At 41.6% G+C, this 24062-nt stretch overlaps 1 protein-coding gene across 1 annotated transcript; it reads right to left on the bottom strand.

Moving 5' to 3' along the window:
• Positions 1-931: 931 nt before the first annotated feature.
• slc14a2 (solute carrier family 14 member 2) lies at positions 932-20245 on the bottom strand. Its single transcript, XM_042757404.1, is given in 29 exon segments — positions 932-1622; positions 1701-1741; positions 1866-2000; positions 2099-2246; positions 2594-2786; positions 4091-4162; positions 4164-4211; positions 6189-6277; positions 6701-6842; positions 7972-8158; positions 8279-8467; positions 9328-9510; positions 10310-10438; positions 11089-11485; positions 11556-12042; positions 12143-12391; positions 12792-12935; positions 13064-13123; positions 13411-13484; positions 16077-16421; positions 16500-16549; positions 16673-16807; positions 16906-17053; positions 17424-17616; positions 18697-18825; positions 18904-19093; positions 19616-19784; positions 19937-19999; positions 20133-20245. Coding segments are annotated over 29 exon segments (4770 nt in total). The 5' UTR covers positions 20157-20245; the 3' UTR covers positions 932-1265.
• Between the last annotated feature and the right edge of the window lie 3817 nt (positions 20246-24062).

Here is a 24062-nt window from a genome sequence, read left to right as displayed (position 1 = left end):
TTTTTTCATTAGTTTATGAAAAGCAAACTTGATCATGGAAGTTTCTAGGTTGTACTCTAATCTGATGAAATGCAGAACACATTGTCTCATTTTTCATCACACGTCAAAAGTGTGAGCTGTCAAAACGATCAATGGCCATGTTACCTCAAGAACAGGAGTTGCCGGTTCTGAACCACTGTTCCTTGCAATGACCTTGTTTAGGATCAAATTAGTGTGCATGTTGCATAAGAGCAGCATAGCTGAGATCTTTGGTAGCTCATGCAAGAGATTTTAATCTTCAGATGGGTACTGTTATCTGATGAAGTAGAGCTCTTTTAATAGGTGATCCTGGTGCTTCTGTTGACGCCACACAATCAAATACCTGTGCAGTATGCAGGCTGGCAGTTCAGCATCAGGACATTAACTCCAGGTTATTGAAATTGTGGCCAGGACTTTTTATTATATGCAGTAATAGGATCAGTTAGAGTTCTATTATATAACACAACCAGGCATGCTGGTTAGGGGAATATGTTAAGTAATGTACAACAGAAATGATAATGAGCTGTAGAAAATTATTAGGATTGTGAATCCTTGCCCTATTTTTGTAAGTATATATCTTGCATGAAAAATATACATGAAAACAATTTGTTTCTATTTTGTGTACAATACACACACACAAGTGCAATTTAATCAACTTTGTTAACACTGACAAATTCAAATGTTTTTTAAAGAGGTCACATTTAAGGTTGAATATATGAAAATATATCAAAATTTCCTGACATTTCTAACTTTGATTATACATTACATAAATATCCGTTGAACAGTATGTAATAATGTTTATTTTATTTTAAGTTATGAAGTGTTCCTACATCCATTTCAATGAATCTAGATGAGTATAATGCTTATATTCCAAAGATATACACTTTTATGTTAAAATATATATATTTTTTGGAATTTATAAAAGTCAAAAAGTAATACACAATGCTGCTACAGATGATGAAAACATTGAAATAGTGCAGGCTATCTATTCAACAATACATTCTCATTTATCTGAAAATGAGTTACATTTCTATTGTGTGTATTTTTTCTGTTGAAACTGATATGATTTAAAATATATTAATATTTCTACAGAATAGATTGTGACTTGCGTAAAAAACAAATAAGAGATTTAAAAAAAAAAAAAAAAAAATGATGCTTAGTAAATTGAAGGTGATGTTTCCCTTATCTATTTTTGTGTGGCGTTTTCCTTGAACAAATAAACATCATGTGAACCATTTTAGGGAGATTTATAATTGAGTTAAATTTAGTTCAGTTGCCTCTGACTTCCTATCTGGCCTATTTTGTGTGCTTTCCTCTTGCAGAACGTCCACAGTGCAAGCATCAAGATGCTGACGACCTTTCATTTCCATTGCAGCCATTATTATTTTCTCTTTCTTCTGCTGTGATGCTATGTCTTTCTCTTGCTCTTTCCTTTGTTTGGCGATCCTCTTCTCTTTCTTCATCTTCCAGAAGTATATCAGGTTTTTCTCAGGGTAGGTGACTTTAGCAAGGGGCAGTTTATAAATGTTTTTTATCTTCATAGTGATCAAAAGGAAAGTGAGGGCAGAGAGACAGAAGGGCCAGGTGCATGCTGGGAGTCCAAACTGTTAAAATACCATGTAAAACCATTTAAAGTCACATACATTTTTGTATATTTCATGTTCTGGGTTTATGATACCTACAGTAAACATCACATTTGCGATTGCAGATACACAGAAGAATGCTATGGGAAAACAAGAATGTAATTTCAGTCATTTGCTCATAACTGTGTAATGATATATGAGCAATGATAGGAAATTGTTATTACATAATTAGGAAGGAGAGAAAATAGCCTGTTATGAACCTACCACAGGCCACAGCCAGAAGATGTGTCTGCCATGTGAGAGCATAGAACATCCCACCAATGGCAATGCAGGCCAAAACACAGTTATAACCCCACAGGCCAAAGTAGATGTTCTGGAACGGCGCAGCAAGAGCGAGACCTGAAAGTCACAGTAAAAGAGACTTAATCATGAGTTTGAGATGTCTAATGTTGATGTTATTTATAATTAAATAGTAAAATACACTTGTGATCTCTTACCTGACACCATACCAACTGCTGATCCAATAGTCGCATGTGCAAATGTTATGGGCGAGGAGATGAACAAGGCGATCATGAATATTCCTCCTGTCCAAGCATTGTCACACCCATATACCTGTCCAATACCCACAGGGATTGAGCAGAAGAGCTGTAAAGAAAAACAAAAATGTTTGAAATAATTATGATACTTTTTTTCTTTTTTGATGAAAAATACAGTAAAAACAGTCGTATTTGAGAATAATTGCTGAAGGATCATGTGGTATGCATAAGAGACTACTTTAAAAAATGTTCAGTTACAGTTACAGTATCTCGTGATAAACCTGCTCTCTTCAGTGTCATGTGACATCAATCTAGAAGATTCTTAAACAGAACTGTTGCACAATCACCTTCTCTTGTTCTGGGGAGTGGCTGCTTATCAGGATGCAAATTTGGGACAGCTTCCGCTTCTGAAATATTTGATTTTGTCCTCATTTTTTTTTTTACTTGTTAACTTACCTTTGGATAATCCAGCTCAGACCATGTCAAGTTATTCATGGATGTGCGTGGCTGGAAGAGAACCTGTGGGAAGTGGTGATTGTAGTGGCCTGTTGCCACCTTATGGAGACACACTAGTATGTTAAATGGCAGGGTGAAGACAGGAAGGTCCCACCGACTGTTGATGGAAGCCAAGGCACTGGACACTATGGGACTGGAGAAAACAACTCTATTAGGATTAAAGAATTCAGCACTGAGCCTAAATTAGTGGTTCATAAATGATGGGTAACTGATAGGAAAATAAATAAATAATTCAAATAATAAAATGCAAATGAATAGGAGAGAGGAGTACCTAGAAATAGGAGGAAATGCTTCAAATTTCTTGGAAGTGTGAAAGCGTGTGTCCAGTCAGATTCAGCCTACTTCTGTATGATAAACCATTTTGGTACTGTGTTGGATCACCACTAGATCTCATTTAAAAGTCTAAAGTAAGCCTAAATTAAAAAGCATAACCGACTGAGAATCAGTGGTCTAGACTAGCAAAAGATCAACACTAAACTGTGAAATGTGCCAACCAGCATGACTAACTAATATTTAGGTAGATACAATCAGACTTTCAAGTCATTTTGTCCACACACAACCCAATGAGGAAAACAAAATCTAAAAATTGCTGTTAAATGTTTTACATTCCTCAATCATTTATGTAACTCAATCATATGACAGTCTTTGACTGATAAAACATTCCATGCGATTGTCACTTTTTTGAAGAATCTAAATTCCTCACATTTTAATCCTTCCTTATGGCTACATTACACTAATTATAAAATCTGAGCATATATTAAAACACAAGGCATCATAGTCTTGCCAAATTGTAAATGGTTTCAGAGAAAATTGCAATGATGAAGACCTCATAGTCTAAATGTTGTACGAGTTTTATTAAAATATTTTGGAGCAATTATATCAGTGTGCAGACATTTCATTTGTTTTTTGCTTATCTTTGCCCCTTTTTCTTGTCCTGTACCTGAACTCTAGTTGGGTTTGTTGGATGTGCACACCTTTTTTGTATTTTTGATATAGAGAAAAACTGGGCATCATACACAAAACAACTGAAGATGACACATTACCTAGTCTGACTATCGAATTATTCCAAACACAACAAACTCATGCAGAAATGTACGTCTCCGTTGTGATAGGAGACGCGTGACAAATGAAAACAATCATGTGTTCAAAAAGCTGTTAAAAATATAAAATATGGTTGATATCCATCAACTGGATATATTCATAGTCTAAAACTAACAAATGTAATTATACACTATGTGATTTTCTGTGAAATCTACCAGCTATGACCACTCAGTAGGCTGCAGGCTGGCATTAACTAATCAAGACTGCAATTGGGGGGGGGGGGGGGGGGGGGCATTATTGTAATGTATTACAGTCTTAGGTTATTTCTTTCTTTCTTTCCTTTTTTTGTAAAACAAATCCAAATGAATGAACTGAAGAACCAAGAGATGAACTCACCATGCCATTGACATGAAAATGTTGGGAAGAAGCAGCCACCAATACTAATCTCCTGCATTTGAATAAACCGGAGAGACCATCCAAGATGCCGTTATATCCGTCCAGGCCATTTGCAATTGCACTTTTGAGGGGAATACATCTCAGTTACTTATGTAACCTTGGTTCCCTGAATAGGGAACAAGATGATGCGATGACATCATCACTTTGGGAACACCTTCGGTGTGACGAATGTCTGAAGCCCTTATACCATCACACCAATTCATTGGCCAAATAGCGCTTAGCACCGCCCCAACGCGCATGTAGTTGAGGTATATCAGCGTGCCGCACGCTATTTCATCAGATTTCCACTTGTTTATGAAGGAAGCGCTATCGAAGGTACAGAACAGCCCACATCGCAGCATCTCATTCCCTATTCAGGGAACCAAGGTTACATACATAAACGAGATGTTCCCTCTCATAGGTTCACTTCGATGCTGCAATGACGTCATCGCTTTAGGAACGCTATACCATAACGCCTAACGAAGCGACCTTAGGAACATAATCAGGCTTAGGTCGCAAAAAGACTTTAACCACCCCTGGGGCAAAATCCATACATGAAGAACTGATGGAGAGATAAAGCCACCAAAAGAACCACCTTGAGGGTCAAAAGTTTCTCTGACACCAGACTCCAGTGGCTCAAAAGGATGGCCTGTCAGGCCTTCTAAAACAATCGATAAGTCTAGAGATCTAGAGAGCGCTGTCTACACCAAGAGACAAAAAGTCTCCACTTGAAAGCATATAAGCGTCTCGTGGAGGGAGCCCTAGAATTTATAATAGTGTCAGTGATCTCGGCCGAGAGACCTGAACACATTAGCGTACTCTGCTCAGGGGCCACACCCATAACCTCCATAATTCCGGTCGAGCATGCCAAATCATGCCCCAAGCTTGTGTCAACAGATCGTGTCTAAGGGGAACCTCCCATGGAGGGCCGGCTAGCAGACTGACCAGGTTCAAGAACCACTACTTAGTGGGCCAATACAGGGCTACCACCAGCAAGTGCTCCACTCTGTCTGATCGTACACTCAACAGAATTACTGGGAGCCATGCTCAAAGCAAACAAGTCCACTTCCACTTGGCCGAACTTCTGCCATATGAGATCCACCACCTGAGGGAGCAATCTCCATTCTCCAGACTCTGTCTCGATAGCAAGTCTGCTCCTGAGTTCAGGCGACCTGGGACATGGACTGCTCTGATAGACAGAAACTTTTTCTGAGCCCAAAGAAGAACAAGCCTCGCCAGCCTGTACAGGGGGCAGGAATGTAATCCTCTTTGGCGATTGAGGTACGAAACAACTGTCATGATGTCCATCCTGACTAACACATGACAGAAAGAGCCAGAAAGACTGCTAGCATCTCCAAATGATTTATGTGTCAGCCACAGTGCACCTCCATCAAGACTCCACTGACTGGGCATTCTTGATGGACTGCCCCCCCAACCCATAAGGGACACGTCCGTAGTGATCGTCTTGCGATAACACAATGTCCCCAGTTGGACTCCTTTTTGAAGGAACTGAGGTCTCATCCATGGGCTTAGAGCACGAAAGCCCTTGCGTATCACCATAATTCTGCGAAGTGAATGACAATGAGGTTAAATGTTTTGGCTCTTGGCCCACCACTGAAACTGTCGCATGTGGAGCAGGACCAACTGAACTACAGGGGACGCTGCCGCCATCAGACCCAACAGTCTGAGACATAAGCCTACGTGCACTAGGCACCCTGTCTTGAACTGACTTAGAAAAGCCTGTATCGACTGTACACATGCGGGAGACAGATGTGTCCGCATCATGCACGACTCTTAGTCCACCCCCAAAAAGGTTGTTTGCTGACACGGCAGCAGGACACTCTTTTGTAGGTTCGTCCGTAACCCAAGGCTTCTTAGATGATCGAGTACTAAATCTCGATGTGACAGTGCCTGATCCTGAGAATGAGCTAATATTAGCCAATTGTCAAGGTAGTTCAAAATTCTGATGCCTTGGTGCCGCAACGGGGCCAGAGCTGCATCCATACATTTTGTAAATGTTCGAGGAGCCAAAGCTAGCCTTGCCCTTGAAAAAGCAAACCTAAGGAACTTCCTGTGTCTCTTGATGATCTGGATGTGTAGGTATGCATCCTTTAGTTCGATGGTTACAAACCAATCCTCGGGTTGGATCTGAGACAGAATGGACTTCATCGTTAGCATCTTGAACTTGCTCACTCTGAGCGCAAGATTTAGACGACAAGAAAATCGGAAGTCAAGTCCAAAATCGGAAGTGGGCACAACAAAATATCGGCTGTAAGAGCTTGACTCCATCTGAGTGGGGAGTACCTCCTCTATAGCCCCTTTTTCTAGGAGTGACACAATTTCTTGCCTTAAAATCGAGGCCTCCCCAGGATGTACCATTGTAGGAAGAACCCAGCTGAAAGGAGGTGGCCCTTTCCGAAATTGAATGGTGTAACTGTGTCGAACGGTGCATAGTACCCACAGTGAGACATCGGGCAAGCATCTCCACATGGCCCAATAGTCTGCTAGGGGCTTTAGTCATTCTACTTTTGAATTATTAATCTGATTTTCCGGCATAGGGCCCCGAAGCACCTGAGTGGCGAGGAATTCTATAACAGGATGATGTCCAAATGTCCTGTCGGGCAGGCCCACCACCACAAGAGTAAGGGCTTTGATCGCCATCATAAACGGGCCATGCTCGCATGATCCTTGGATTTCCCTCAAACTCTGAAGGCTGGAACGCGCAGAGTATCTGAGGAAGTGCTTGTCTTAAGGACTCGACTTATAACTGCCTGAAGCGCAGTATGCGGCGGGACCATTAAGATCTGAGTCGAGAGGCCACAGCGAGAGAGGCATATACGCTTGTGCGGTTTGTTCACACTCTCCAAAGGGGGGCCTGGCCTCCGAAGATGAGCAAAGGAATCAGGAACTGCTATTGGGAGCCTGAGAATGAGAGGCCTTGGCCGTCAAACTCAGGTCTATCCGTTTGTGTTGTAGTGGGCGAGCAGGTGGGCAAGACCTAGGGCCCCAGTCCTTACGAGGGGGTATCCTTGGCGATGGCTCATGGCACTGGACCTCGTGAGGGCGCTGCACAAAAGACGAGTGTGAACGAGCTGCAGGTGGTTGATGCTCTACTTCCCTAACCCTGCGCGGGATGAGCTGACGAAACGCGGCAGACTGTTGTTTAGCTGCTCGGAACTTTTCCACAACAGTCATGACTGAATCCCCAAACTAGCCATCATAAGAAATGGGGGCGTCCAAAAAAATGTTTTGTTCTTTTCTTTAATGTCAGTGAGAGTGAGCCAAAGGTGGCGCTCAACTGACACTAAACCTGCCATGGACCTGCCTATTGCTCAAGCCATATGCTTGGTAGACCCCTAAACACCAAGTCAGTAGCTTGTCTGAGTTCTTTAACAGCCTCCGGAGTCAGGCCTTCTCCCTCGTCCAGCCCCTTAAGCACATCTGCTTGATAAGCCTGGAGTACACCCATAGAATGGAGCACAGCTGCGGCTTGTCCAGCGGCCATATAAGATTTCCCGACCAAAGCGGACATAATTCTACACTGCTTGCATGGCAATAGGGGGCATGACTTCCAAGACGGAGCCGAGTTCAGCACGAGAGTCTTTTCTATGGCCGGAATCACCGCATATCCGTGTTCCGCCATTTTAGAAACCGTGGCGAAATCAGCGGGATTAGTGATACACACCGAAAAAGGTTGTTTCCAAGACCTCGAAATCTTGTGGTGGAGAACTTGGAAGAAAGGGAGAGGCCTACAGGGCTGAGATGTAATGAGGCTATACAGAAATCGATCGTCCAGTTTTAACTGGGCCTGATTTTTTGCCGGCTCGCTATCCCACTCTAACCCCAACTTATCCACGGTGCGTGTTACAATGTCTAACAGTTCACTGTAAGACAGGGAGGTGCATTTCTCCTGTCCGCTCAGAGGGAGAGAACTGCGCACTTCATCCAATAAATCCTCTGAATCGGAGGCCGCTGTGGACAGCACGTCTTTGTCACACGGCAAACAACCGAAAGACTTCGTATCACAAACTTCCAGGGTAGGCCGCAAATTATCGTTGACAAAGACAACGGGATCCCCGCAGCGCTCTTCGAGCACTTTCACCTGGCCTGGAGAGAGCGAGAGAAAAGGAGAAAACTCAGTTGTCTCACCCTCTAAGAGCCCCGGCTTGCATGCGTCACCCCAAGTGACCATCTCGTGCGGCACCTCGGCAAACGCAGAAACGGGACAGCGGGGGTTAGACTCGGGGCATACTTCCTTAGAGAAGGCCGCGAGCCTTGGGCGCAATACTTTTAGCCGCAGACTATCACAGTGTTGACAATCAGAGAGGCCACTAAGAACTGCTTGAGCATGTTGTAAGCCCAAACATAGCACGCACCTGTCATGAGTGTCTCTCTTGTGATGAACCTGTCACATGGCTTGACGCATCTTCTGTAGCTCATCATGTCCGCTGAAGAGAAGTAAACTGCTTTTAAGAAAAATAGCTGAGAACACGACGAAAAATGCTCTCCTACGGGCGACAGATGATTTGCTTCCTGAAGGAAATGAAATCTGATGAAATAGCAGGCAGCACGCTTATATAGAACACATACGTGCACGTTGGGGTGGTGCTAAGTGCTATTTGGCCAATGAATTGGCATGATGGTATAAGGGCTGCAGACATTTGTCACACCGAAGTTGTTCCCAAAGCAATGACGTCATCGCAGCATCGAAGTGAACCTATGATAGGGAACAGCAGTTCCCCCTGCTCTGCAAATTTGGTATTTTTCTCTTATGGCTTCAGATGCTTGTTCTATTCAAACGTAAGTGCCCTGCGAAGTGGACATCACAGGATATTCCACCACAGGATATTCCAGCTCGAAGCGAGCCTATATGTTCCATTCAAAGTGCATTGAACGTGAATTTAAATTGTATTTATATACAGAGTATATATTTATTTATTTATAGTATATGATGTCACACTTGTCTATGTGTGACGTAATTGCGCAGTGCAAATCCATGAATGAATGTTCAGAAGTGAGGTAAACTTCAACAGATTTCCCCTGCTCAGGGAGTAGGGAGCGATGAACACTGTGTAGGGACCATATCAATCGGAACACAGGTAATGCACAGAGCTCAAATCTAACAAGCTGATTATCTGAATCAGGTGTGTTAACAAAGAGAGACATACAAAATGTCCAGAGCAGGGGGTCGCGAGGACTGCAATTGATGAGGGTAGAAATCATAGCAAACAAAGTACCAACAAAACCGTTGAGTGCCCTCCATCGGTTCTGCAGGATCAGTCCAGCAAAGATGATTAGCCCACTGAGAGGGTTGTTCACAAACATTACCTGAGCAGCTCCCTGCAGCACCCAGTCCAGAATTTGGAGCAAGATAAATTGCCCTGAACAGGGTAAACATGTGAGAGAACATGGTCTGTACAAAGAAAATCTCCATAGAAGTTTGAATACAAAATACTGTATTTACATTATGAACGTTTACATTATGACTGTGTCAGGATATAAACGAGAGACAGAGGTAAGTGAATCCAATCACAGTGTTTTATTTGTGAATCATAAATGCAAGGTGAGTTCTTAGTGACTTCTGGTGCAGGTTCGGTGCAGATACTCAGTGCGGGGCTGAATGCAGGTGAGCATTGAATAGATATGTCAATGCCAAGCTGTCACAGATGATTAGCACTTGTCTCTCTTTCCTTCAGGTGCGGGTACAACCAAGCAAGCTCGGAGAAACACACTGGGAGTTCGGAAGAACTTCGGATCACAGGTAGCAGGGAATTAAGCAGGAGTCCTGCAAGCAGGAGGACAATGACACAGAGGTTAGTGTTTCAAAGGTGAGTATACTTTACGTCCTTGAGTCCACGGTGAATCAACAGGTCGGGAGACAATGGCATATGGTCTGTTCCTGTTGGAGGCTTGACATCAAACTGGGGCTGTGGTGAGTGCTTTATAGTGCTCTGTGATGAGGTTGATAATTATGTGCAGGTGCAGGTGATTAATACTCCGGGGAGCGTGATCGCTGTGGGATTGATGAGACTGGGCTTGACTGGTCCCTGACATTACCCCCCCTCCAGGGTCCGCGCCAGGGTCCTGGGGGCGGTTTCTCCGGATACTGTGCATGGAATTCGGTGAGCAGATTGGGGTCAAGGATATCATGACGAGGCACCCAACACCTTTCTTCTGGACCATAATCCTCCCAGTCTACCAGGTATTCGAGTCGCCCACCACGACGTCGGGAGTCCAGTATCTCCTTTACCGTGTAGATGGGCTCGGCTTCTACGGGTGGTATCGGGGGGTTATCGTCAGGGACCGGGTCTGCAGAGGGAACAGAAACAGGTAAGTGATGAGGCTTTAATAGGGAGACATGAAAGGTGGGGTGAATCTGATACTGAGCGGGTAACCGAAGTCGGTAAGTGATTTGTTTTTCCACAGGAAAGGGACCGATGTACTTTGGGCTTAATTTACGGCAGGGTTGCTTTAATCAGATATCACGGGTGGAGAGCCATACCAGTTGTCCCGGTTGATAAGTGGGAGTTTGGTGGCGGTGGGTATCAGCGAATTGCTGGTGGCGATTTATCGCCTGTTGAAGGTGGTGGTGTGCCCGATTCCAAACTCTTTCACTGTTTTGCATCCAGGTATTCAGGGGTAGTTCTGGGCAGGGTTCACCGGACCAGGGGTAGTTCTGGGCAGAATACGCCCAAAACTCCCTCTGACAAGCAGGGAGTTTTGGGCGTATTCTACCCAGACCAGGTAGCGGCTCCAGAGGTTCTGGTTGGAGTGACAGAATGTTCTGAGGAAACGGCTGATGTCCTGAATCTTTCGTTCAGTTTGCCCATTTGTTTGTGGGTGGTAACTGGATGTTAAGCTTACTGTGACACTGAGGAGGGTGAAGAATGATCGCCAGACTCGGGAGATGAACTGGGGTCCTCTATCAGACACGATGTCTTCTGGGATGCCGAAATTACAAAACACATGTTCAAATAGTAACTCCGCTGTGTCAAAGGCTGTAGGCAAGGCCTTGAGAGGGATTAGTTTGCACGCCTTTGAGAATCGGTCGATGGCTATGACAATACATGTGTTTTCATCAGAGACTGGGAGGTCAGTAACAAAGTCGACTCCTATATGGGACCAAGGACGATGAGGGATGGGTAAAGGGATTAGCTTTCCGGTGGGTAACTGATGTGGTACCTTGGTTATGGCGCAGAGTGACGTCGTCCTCCATTCTTGGCCACCAGTATTTTTGCTGAAGGGTCTAGTATGTTTTGCTGATGCCGGGGTGACCGGTTCCAACGGATGAGTGAGCGGAGGAGATGAGGGAAGTGCGAAGATCTTCAGGTACGTAGGTTTTGTCAGCGGGGCATTCTGGAGGAACGGGCATGTTCTGTGATAGTTCGAGGATTTGATCATCAAGGTCCTACTGAATGGGACTGACGAATATTTTGGTAGGCAGGATGGTTTCTGGTTCTTCGATGTCTTCTTTGGGAGCGTGGAGACGGGACAGGGTATCTTCTCTCGTGTTTCTTGATCCGGGATGGTAGGATATCTGGAAGTGGAACCGTGTAAAAAACAGAGCCCATCGAGCTTGGCGAGGGTTAAGTCTCTTGGCTTCCTTTAAATACTGGAGGTTCTTGTGGTCGGTAAGTACAAGAAACGGATGTCTGGCGGATGTCTGGCCTTCCAACCAATGCCTCCATTCTTCCAGGGCAAGCTTCACAGCTAGGAGTTCTCGGTTAGCAATATCGTAGTTCCTTTCCGCGGGGGATAATTTCCGGGAAAAGAAGGCACAAGGCATGGGCTTGGATGAGTTCTCAGGGTACTGTGACAAGATGGCCCCCACGCCTGTTGTTGAGGGGTCCACCTCGACAATGAACTTTTTCTGGATCTGGATGTTGGAGCAGGGGAGCAGTGTTGAAGGTGGTCTTCAATGTTTGGAAAGCATGTTCCGCTTCTGGAGTCCAGTGAAGGGTCTTTGGCGTCCCCTTCAGGAGTGATGTTAATGGGGCTGTTATCATACTGTACTGGTTTATGAACCGGCGATAAAAGTTTGCGAATCCCAGGAATCTCTGTAACTCTTTGATTGGTGTAGGAGTGGGCCAGGAGGTGATGGCTTGGGTCTTTTGGTTATCCATCCTGACTCCCTTTTCACTGAGGTGGTAACCCAAGAATTCGATGGAGGTCTGGTGGAAAACGCACTTTTCTGCTTTCAAGAACAGGGAAAACTCTCGGAGCCGTTGAAGTACTTGGGAGACATGATGTTGATGGTCAGATCTGTTACGGGAGAAGATGAGAATATCATCAATATACACGAGAACAAAGTGGTTCAGGAATTCTCGGAGGAACTCATCCATGAAACTTTGGAACACAGCGGGGCCGTTTACCAGGCGTAGTGCCCTGCAGGGGTGAGGAATGCCATTTTCCATTTGTCTCCTTCTCGAATCCTAATTAGGTTATATGCGCTTCTGAGGTCCAGTTTGGTGAATATACGGGCATCTCTGAGTTGTTCTAGGGCGGACGAGACTAGAGGGAGCGGATAACTTAATTTCACTGTGATTTTATTTAGGGCTCTATAATCTATGCAGGGCCGCAACCCCCCATCCTTTTTGGGGACAAAGAAGAAGCTGGCGGCAGCTGGAGAGGGTGGAAGGTTTAATTACCCTTGTCTCAGAGCCTCTTGATGTATTCTTGCATGGCGGCTTGTTCGGGGATGGCTCGATAGATCCGACCCTTGAAGGGTTCTCCTGGTATGCAGGGCCTGGAGAATCCCAAGGTCAGTGTGGAGGTAATTTGGAGGCTGCCGTAGGACTGAATACATCTGCAAAAGATGAATAGCACGGAGTAATATTGACTGACAAATTTTCTTTTGGACTTTCAATGGAGGTGGAATTCACGGATACAGGTTCAGGTTGGGCGGGAAGTGAGTTTATCTGCGATGTTACATACCTGTGGTTGATAACTTCACCAGTCACTGCATGGATTGAGTACGGCTTAGAGGTACGGGTTCTTTGGAGTTGGAGCGTATTTGCGAGATCTCCGCATATAAAGTTGCCCGCTGACCCAGGTCTACGATGGCGGAGACTGCAACGTTGAAATCTCAAGACTTCAGAGTTACACATATGGTTAATGGAGTGGATACAGAGGGTTGGTGATGGACTGAACTCACCAGTAATCAAGGAGGGCGAGACGGGCATGTTCAAACGAAATGTCCTTCGTTTCCACAGTAGAGGCATTGGTTTAATTCTCGCCAACGGGTACATTCTGCTTGAGACAGCTTATGGGTTTCCACTTGCATCTTTTCCGACTTCAGCTCTGGGGATTCTTCGGGTAGGTTTTGATGGGGAACAGGAACTGGAGCATGAACTTCCTGATAGCAGGATTGTGATTTTAGATGAACTCGGAGAGCTTGTTGCATGAATTTTTCTAACCCCAAATTGTCATCATAAATAGTGAGCTGGAGGCGAAGCGTGGAGGGGGTTTAATCCTCTTAGGTAGTAGTGAGGGGTTTTTTTTTTTTACACACTCTCGCGGCTGTTATTTTTTATTTGTGTATGTGTTATTTTTTGTCTGTGAGAGGGGTATCGCCAGGGGAGTTCAAACACTTTTTTGAAATGATTAATGAAACTTTGCACAGACGAGGTGATCGCCGACTCTTGAAACCACAACGCTTCAGCCCATCTCAACGCTGCCCCGGACAGCTGCTGGATAATAAACGAGATTTTGGATCTTTCCGTGGGATATTGGTGAGCGTGCTGTTCAAGGGCGAGCGAGAAACCCGATACAGTCTTCCGCCCGACCAGAGAAGGGCGCTGGTCACGAGACGGTGTTGGCGATGTACACCAGCGTGGAAGCAGGGTTTGCAGAAGCGCTGTCTTCAGGCGGTGTTGGATTCATTGCGGTGTTGGTCAAGCCTTCTGTCAGGATATAAACGAGAGACAGAGGTAAGTGAATCCAATCACAGTGTTTTATTTGCGAATCACAAATGCAAGGTGAGTTCTTAGTGACTTCTGGCCCAGGTTCGGTGCAGATACTCAGTGTGGGGCTGAATGCAGGTGAGCACGTCTTGAATAGATATGTCAATGCCAAGCAGTCACAGATGATTAGCACTTGTCTCTCTTTCCTTCAGGTGCGGGTACAACCAAGCAAGCTCAGAGAAACACACTGGGAGCTCGGAGATACTTCAGGTCACAGGTAGCAGGGAATTAAGCAGGAGGACAATGACACAGAGGTTAGTGTTTCAAAGGTGAGTATACTTTACGTCCTTGAGTCCGCGGTGAATCAACAGGTCGGGAGACCATGGCATATGGTCTGTTCCTGTTGGAGGCTTGACATCGAACTGGGGCTGTGGTGAGTGCTTTATAGTGCTCTGTGATGAGGTTGATAATTATGTGCAGGTGCAGGTGATTAATACTCCGGGGAGCGTGATTGCTGTGGGATTGATGAGACCGGGCTTGACTGGTCCCTGACAGACTGCTACTACAGTACTCCTACCAATCTGCATTTCTGTGAGTGTGTGTTTTGTAGTTAACAAAGGTCATTATAAAGATTATACTATATGTCAATAGACTGCATATATTAATTTTGGTAAGAGCGTATTGTTTTTCAGTCGGGTGTGGATCACTCATTATCTAACTTGCTAGAGCATGTGGATTAAAAAAGTGGTGAGTAAATCAACCAAATGAGCAAATCTAACAGATTCCCACTGGTTAAAGATAACAGAACAGTTTTAGAATGATGAGTTACAATATCACTGTTGTTCAGTCATCTTTGTAGTGAAAGAAACAGAAATGTTTAGCTGGGTTATAGAACAGGGCTTTTCCCTACCTGAATATGATTACCTCATTGATCATTTTCTAAATTATAATTAGCCCACTGAGAGGGTTGTTCACAAACATCACCTGAGCAGCTCCCCGCAGCACCTAGTCCAGAATTTGGAGCAAGATAAATTGCCCTGAACAGGGTAAACATGTGAGAGAACATGATCGGTATTTACATTATGAACAATTACATTATAACTGCATTACTCCTACTAAACTGCATATCTGTGAGTGTGTGTTTTGTAGTTAACAAAGATCATTAAAAAAGATTATGACTGACTAAGACTGACTATATGTCAATAGACTGCATACATTAATTTTAGTAAGAGCATAAGTGTCAGCATGTGGATTAAAAAAGTGGTGAGTAAATCAACTAAATGAGCAAATCTAACAGATTCCCACTGGTTTACAGGCTGAGCTGTAGAAAACTATCAGAAAATGATTGTGAATCCTGGCCCTATTTTTGTAAGTATATATCACGTACTGTCTACAAGTATTGTACATGAAAATAGTTTCAATTGTATTTTTCTTTTTTTTCTTGAATATATGAAAATAAATCAAAGTTCTCTTGACATTTCTAACTTTGATTATGCATTACCTAAATATCCGTTGAACAGTATGTAATAATGTTTATTTCATTTTAAGTTATGTAGTGCTCCTACATCTCTATTTCAATGAATCTACATGAGCATAATGCTTATATTAGTGATTAGTGTTAGTTATATTCCAAAGATATACACTTTTATGTTAAAATATATATTTTATTTGGAATTTATAAAAGTCAAAAAGTAATACACAATGCTGCTACAGATGATGAAAACATTGAAATAGTGCAGGCTATCTATTCAACAATACATTCTCATTTATCTGAAAATGAGTTACATTTCTATTGTGTGTGTTCTTTCTGTTGATACTGATATGATTTAATATATATTGATATTTCTACAGAATAGATTGTGACTTGAGTAAAAAACAAATAAGTTTTTTTTGTTGTTGTTGTTTTTTTACTTGGCAAATGTCGAAAAATTAAAAATGATGCTTAGTAAATTGAAGGTGATGTTTCCCTTATCTATTTTTGTGTGGCATTTTCCTTGAACAAATAAACATCATGTGAACCATTTTAGGGAGATTTATAATTGAGTTAAATTTAGTTCAGTTGCCTCTGACTTTCTATCTGGCCTATTTTGTGTGCTTTCCTCTTGCAGAACGTCCACAGTGCAAGCATCAAGATGCTGACGAGCTTTCATTTCCATTGCAGCCATTATTATTTTCTCTTTCTTCTGCTGTGATGCTATGTCTTTCTCTTGCTCTTTTCTTTGTTTGGCGATCCTCTCCTCTTTCTTCATCTTCCAGAAGTATATCAGGTTTTTCTCAGGGTAGGTGACTTTAGCAAGGGGCAGTTTATAAATGTTTTTTATCTCCGTAGTGATCAAAAGGAAAGTGAGGGCAGAGAGACAGAAGGGCCAGGTGCATGCTGGGAGTCCAAACTGTTAAAATACCATATAAAACCATTTAAAGTCACATACATTTTTGTATATTTCATGTTCTGGGTTTATGATACCTACAGTAGACATCACATTTGCGATTGCAGAGCCAAGATATGCACAGAAGAATGCTATAGGAAAACAAGAATGTAATTTCAGTCATTTGCTCATAACTGTGTAATGATATATGAGTAATGATAGGAAATTGTTATTACATAATTAGGAAGGAGAGAAAATAGCTGGTATGAACCTACCACAGGCCAGAGCCAGAAGATGTGTCTGCCATGTGAGAGCATAGAACATCCCACCAATGGCAATGCAGGCCAAAACACAGTTATAACCCCACAGGCCAAAGTAGATGTTCTGGAACGGCGCAGCAAGAGCGAGACCTGAAAGTCATAGTAAAAGAGACTTAATCATGAGTTTGAGATGTCTGATGTTGATGTTATTTATAATTAAATAGTAAAATACACTTGTGATCTCTTACCTGACACCATACCAACTGCTGATCCAATAGTCGCATGTGCAAATGTTATGGGCGAGGAGATGAACAAGGCGATCATGAATATTCCTCCTGTCCAAGCATTGTCACACCCATATACCTGTCCAATACCCACAGGGATTGAGCGGAAGAGCTGTAAAGAAAAACAAAAAAGTTTGGAATAATTATGATTTTTTTTTTTTAAGAAGTATTATGCACACCAAGGCCCCCTTTTTTTTTTTGATGAAAAATACAGTAAAAACAGTCGTATTTGAGAATATTCGCTGAAGGATCATGTGGTATGCATAAGAGACTTCTTTAAAAAATGTTCAGTTACAGTATCTCGTGATAAACCTGCTCTCTTCAGTGTCATGTGACATCAATCTAGAAGATTCTTAAACAGAACTGTTGCACAATCACATTCTCTTGCTCTGGGGAGTGGCTGCTTATCAGGATTCAAATTTGGGACAGCTTCCCCTTCTGAAATCTTTGATTTTGGCCACATTATTTACTTGTTAACTTACCTTTGGATAATCCAGCTCAGACCATGTCAAGTTATGCATGGATGTGCGTGGCTGGAAGAGAACCTGTGGGAAGTGGTGATTGTAGTGGCCTGTCGCCACCATATGGAGACACACTAGTATGTTAAATGGCAGGGTGAAGACAGGAAGGTCCCACCGACTGTTGATGGAAGCCAAGGCACTGGACACTATGGGACTGGAGAAAACAACACTATAAGGATTATAGAATTCAGCACTGAACCTAAATTAGTAGTTCATAAATGATGGGTAACTGATAGGGAAACAATAATTATAATTCAAATAATAAAATGCAACTATATAATCATGTATAGTTTGCCAAATGAATAGGAAATAGGAGTAGGTAGAAATAGGAGGAAATGCTTCACATTTCTTGGAGGTGTGAAAGCATGTGTCCAGTCAGATTCAGTCTACTTCTGTATGATAAACTATTTTGGTACTGTGTTGGATCACCACTAGATCTCATTTAAAAGTCTAAAGTAAGCCTAAATTAAAAAGCATAACCGACTGAGAATCAGTGGTCTAGACTAGCAAAAGATCAACACTAAACTGTGAAATGTGCCAACCAGCATGACTAACTAATATTTAGGTAGATACAATCAGACTTTCAAGTCATTTTGTCCACACACAACCCAATGAGGAAACAAACATCTTAAAATAGCTGTTAAATGTTTTACATTCCTCAATCATTTATGTAACTCAATCATATGACAGTCTTTGACTGATAATAATTTATGTGAATTTGTTTGTTTTTTGTTGAATGTAAATTGTTAATTTTTTGATGATTCCTTATGGCTACAATACACTACTTATAAAATATGAGCATATATTAAAACACAAGGCATCATAGTCTTGCGTAATTGTAAATGGTTTCAGAGAAAACTGCAATGATGAAGAAAAAATGTTCTGACTATCTAATCATTCCAAACACAACAAACTCATGCAGAAACATACGCCTTGTTGATAGGAGATGCGTGACAAATGAAAACAATATGTGTTCAAAAATCTGTTCAAAATATCAAATATGTTTTGATATCCATAAACTGGATGGATTCATAGTTTAAAGCTAAAAAAAAAAACTATGTTGATTATACACTATGTGATTTTCTGTGAAATCTACCAGCTATGACCACCCAATATTTGCAGACTGAATCTACCAGCTATGACCACCTTATAGTGTATTACAGTCTTTGGTGATTTCTTTTTTTTTTAAACCAAATCTAAATGAATGAAGTGAAGAACCAAGAGATGAACTCACCATGCCATTGACATGAAAATGTTGGGAAGAAGCAGCCACCAATACCAATCTCCTGCATTTGAGAATACTGCCATCAGGAGACCAACCAAGATGCCATTATATCCGTACAGGCCGTTTGCGATTGCACCTCTGAGGGGAATATAGCATAACACTGAAACCTTGCTCAAACATTTACAGCATCATAATGTAAATGCATCACCTAAATACCTGTTCTGACCAATGATGAGGGCAGAAATCGTAGCAAACAAAGTGCCAACAAAACCATTGAGTGCCCACCATCGGTTCTGCAGGATCAGTCCAGCAAAGATGATTAGCCCACTGAGAGGGTTGTTCACAAACATCACCTGAGCAGCTCCCCGCAGCACCCAGTCAAGAATTTGGAGCAAGATAAATTGCCCTGAACAGGGTAAACATGTGAGAGAACATGGTCGGTACAAAGAAAATCTCCATAAAAGTTTGAATACAAAACTGTATTTACATTATGAACATTTAAATAATGACTGCTACTCCAGTACTCCTACTAATCTGCATATCTGTGAGTGTGTGTTTTGTAGTTAACAAAGGTCATTATAAAGATTATACTATATGTCAATAGACTGCATATATTAATTTTGGTAAGAGCGTATTGTTTTTCAGTCGGGTATGGATCACTCATTATCTAACTTGCTAGAGCATGTGGATTAAAAAAGTGCTGAGTAAACCAACTAAATGAGCAAATCTAACAGATTCCCACTGGTTTACAGATAACAGAACAGTTTTAGAATGATGAGTTAAAATATCACTGTTGTTCAGTCATCTTTATAGTGAAAGAAACAGAAATGCTTAGCTCGGTCATAGAACAGGGCTTTTCCCTACCTGAATATGATTACCTCATTGATCATTTTCTAAATTACAAACACTATCCTACTAACTCTTGTACCTTTCATCCATTCACCAAACGCAGGCATGTCTTCAGCAATGTAAGAGATGCATTGCATGAGCTTTGCTTTAAACTTCTGATGTGAATTTGGCCTCTCTGGTCCCTGTGGCTGCTGTTTCTTCTTCTCTGTAGTTTCACAGACTGGATTTGCCATGAGTGGTTGTAGCTCCTGTAAATGTTCACAGAATTCAGTGGTGTAATAAAGGTGCTGATCAAAACCAGGCTCAGGATTGATGTTCTTTGCAGGGGGTGTTTATGTTCCTTTGGTGCAAGTAGGACCGGATTTTCCTTTTCAAAAGACAAAAACAGGAAACCCCTCACCTTTGTGTTTTGAGTGGTGGGATACTGTGAAGTAGAAGTTCTGCAGAGATTCAGTGGGCCAACCTAAAAAAAAAAGAATTAAATATATTATTTATTATTGCATTCAATTTAATTAAGCAAGTTTAGATACCATCATACTAAATTAGACAGAAATTTACTGATACTAAGATTGTGAGAGAGAAAGGAGAAGATGTACCTTAGTGAGCTGTGTTCCAGGCATATATGAGGCCAGTTATAGAAGCAAAAAGGTCCTTAAAGTCGCAGCTCTGATGGTTTTATAGTGCTGGGCTGCATGCATTGCTCCACCTCTATTCATGTAGCGCTGATGCAAATAAGTGATAAAGCTCGCTCTCATTCCCTCTGCATTCCTTTGACATACAGTTCGGTCCTTTCTGAGTTGCTTGAGCAGGTTTCTGTCATTAATTTAGCTTTCATTTCACTCTGATTAGCTGTTAAAAACCATAAAAATAATACTTTATGTCTTCAAAGAAATGCATTGGGTCTGATCAGTATAAACTGTTGATACTTTTCATGCCTTTATAATAAAGCAAAATTGAAATAGCTGTTCACAAAAATATGGATTAACTCATTAGTAGGCTACTTGAGGCAAATCACAGCTTGCCAATCAGCTGAGATTTGCTGAGCACAAAAGGACCTCTGTTGTTCAGACCACTGGCATTTCTGTTCACAAGTGCATTTATGAGACATATCTGTGTCAGACAGGAGACCTGCAGCACAGCTCTCCTCAGATTTGAGCTACTACTGTTCAAATTGTTTTTGAAAGAAGCCTCTTGTGCTCACCAAGACTGCATTTATTTGATCAAAATGCTGTAAAACCCCTCTATTAAGTTTTATTATTACAATTCATAATGACCTTTATATATATATATTAAAAGTAGATTTGTCTATTGTTTATTGTTTAATGTGTTTTCACATTCCACAGATGAGTTTCAGTATTTGCAACTCAACTGGATTTTTTAACAGTTAACTTAAGAGAGATACCTCATGGGCCAACAACCCAGGCTATTTTTTTTTCTTTAAAAAAATTAAAACTTTAAGTGCAAGTTAAGTGTGTTTATATTATATTGTAAACCAGGCCTACTGATACTGCAAATGATGGATTAATTTCCCTTTATTTATTTGTTTACATTCATTCAGATCATCTTCTTGAAATCTTGACTCAGATTTACTGTATTTTTACTGAAAAAACAGGATGAGGAATTGCTAAATGGTATTTGCAAGTAAATGCGGAAGTCACAGCATACGTGTCTAGCTTAACGTTGCATAAATCTAAATCACAGCAGGAAATACAAATGTGTGGCAAAACAGTAATAGTAACTGAGCAAAAAGGGATCTACCTGATTTTCTTATAGTCCTGTTATGAAAAATTAAACCGTTAGCATAACACTCTTAGCCAGCATTTGATACGACTTTCTATTTTTGCCATTGATAATCTCAGATGGGAAGTCTAGCAGGTAAAACAGATGTTTTACTGAGACTGTTGAGCAACATTTCTCTCATTCACTATAAATGTACAAAATATGTGTCTCTTCATTCATTCATGTTTCCCTCTAGGACAATGTGTTCACTGATCTTTGCTAGTAAACACTTCTAAAGTTCTAAACATACTATATTTTCTATATTTTTTAATTAATTTATTTGTTTGTTTTTGGTTGACAACGCTGCCAAGAACGCTGTAGAAAGATTTGTGGATGCTCTGACGCTCTTACGTAGATCGAATGCTTATCTTGTATTTAAAGGGGCCGCAAAGCAAACAAGCTTGTTTATCTTGTACTTAAGTAAGTATAATCAGGTAAAAACATTACTTAATGTAAGTATAATCAGAAAAATTTACTTAAAGGTTTAAAAGTGAACTGGGACTATTATACTATTATTTATTATATCATTAGATTATTATTCCTATAACGTTAATGCACATCAGCAACCCGCCACAGCAATAATCAACCTCTCCTCCATTTTGCTTGGGAACTAATGTGGTTGGAACCAAGGTTTACAGGGCTGCGTTCTCTGGAATCCTCTCAAGCGGTGAACCTCTGGCTTTAACCGAGGCACCGTGCTACAACAAATTTTGCCATATCAAGTGCGGCAAAATGGCATTTATTGTTTGCATTTCATAATTAAACTTACAAAATTACAAAAAAGTCTTTGTTTTATATCACAAGCAGGGTTGCCAGTTTGGCATGAGATTTATATGGGCAGAGTGAGAGCATGAGACAGAGCCTGGAAGTGTGCCTCACGCTAAATGTGTAAGAACTGGCAATCCTGCTTTTAGTAAATCATGGGTGTCACTAGGCCATTTTTAAATTTTGTGATTAGCTCCATAAACTGTACATGAATTTGTGATCACCTCAGTCCCCTTTAAATTTCATATGATAACGACCTACAGCACGATGACGTTCTGGACTGTACTGTATTCACTAGGTAGCTCTGTAGTAGGTCTAGAATAAATTCATGTTTTTATTTACATTTTATCATTTTGCAGATGCTTTTATCCACAGCGACTTAGTCTAACGACTTGGTCTAAGTGAAGTCTAATGCAGTAGCCTACATGTAGCAAGGGTTTTTGACCTACATTACATATCTACATGATGAGTTACATTACATTACAATGTAAAAACTTTAATGTCTAAATTCGTCTGCAATGTTTTCATCTGTACTGGCAACTTAAAAGTTTTATTTATTAATTAATTTATTTTTTTAATAGCCTGCATTGCAGAGGACACTGCTACACCTGCAGCACTCTCCAGTAATTTCTCATTTTCCCATTGGTCTGCTTATCTCTAATGGTTGGAAGTTTAATCCTTTGCCATCTTTGGGTATCAGCAGCTTCTTTGAATCTCATTCAGTTACCTACCCTCTTAAAATCCATTTTGTAGTTGTTTATCAACCTCTAGGACCACTAGGTAACTTCTTGGATGAATTAGATGTGCTGCTCTCAACCTTTCCTGAGGATGGTACTCCCCTGGTTATGCTTGGAGACTTCAACATCCACCTAGATAAACCTCAGGTTTCAGACTTCCACCTCACTCTTTACCTCAACATGGTTCCTGACAACACATACCCCTCCACATGTCATCTTTTGACGTAACCTACGCTCACTCTCATCCTCCTGGCTATCTGCTATGGTTTCATCTTCACTTCCTTCCCCTAAACTGTTAGCATCATTTGATATTAACAGTGCTAGTGATACTTTCTGCTCCACTCTTACATCTTGATTAGACACTGTCTGCCTCTTGTCTTCCAGGCCAGCCCGTACCACCCCTTCTGCCCCTTGGTTATCTGATGTTCTCCACGAACATCGTTCTAAGCCCAGGGCTGCTGAAAGGGTGTGGTGTAAATCCAAAAATCCTACTGACCTTAATGTGTATCAGTCACTCCTCTCTTCCTTCTCTGCTAATGTCTCCACTGCTAAAAAGACATACTACCATAACAAAATTAACAATTCGTCTAACTCTCGCATGCTCTTTAAAACATTTTCCTCACTCCTTTTTCGTCCTCCTCCCCCTCCTGCATCAACTCTAATAGCTGACGACTTTGCCACGTTTTTCATTATCACAATTAAAAACATCCGTGCACAATTTTCCACACCACAATCTGTCAAGCACATCTTACCAGAAAACATACACTCATTCACATCCTTGTCTTCACACTCTGAGGCAGAAGTCTCCAAACTCATCCTTTCTAATCATCCTACTACTTGTCCGCTTGATCCTATTCCATCTCATCTCCTTCAAGCCATTTCTCCTGCAGTTGTACCTGCACTCACTCACATTATTAACATATCCCTTCACACTGGTATTTTTCCCTCAACATTTAGACAGGCTCGTATAACCCCACTACTTAAGAAACCCACCCTTAACCCATCTCTTTTAGAAAACTACAGACTGGTTTCCCTTCTTCCTTTCATTTCTAAAAACACTTGAACAAGCTGTGTTCAACCAAGTCTCTGCCTTTCTCACACAGAACAACCTCCTTGACAGCAACCAATCTGGTTTCAGAAGTAGACATTCAACCGAGACTGCCTTGCTCTCAGTTGTTGAAGCCCTAAGACTGGCAAGAGCGGATTCCAAATCTTCAATTTTTATCTTGCTGGATCTGTCCGCAG

The sequence above is a fragment of the Cyprinus carpio genome, chromosome A5, assembly GCF_018340385.1.
Source record: "Cyprinus carpio isolate SPL01 chromosome A5, ASM1834038v1, whole genome shotgun sequence".
NCBI classification, from domain to species: Eukaryota; Metazoa; Chordata; class Actinopteri; order Cypriniformes; family Cyprinidae; genus Cyprinus; species Cyprinus carpio.
This window is presented reverse-complemented; position numbering and strand designations above follow the sequence as displayed.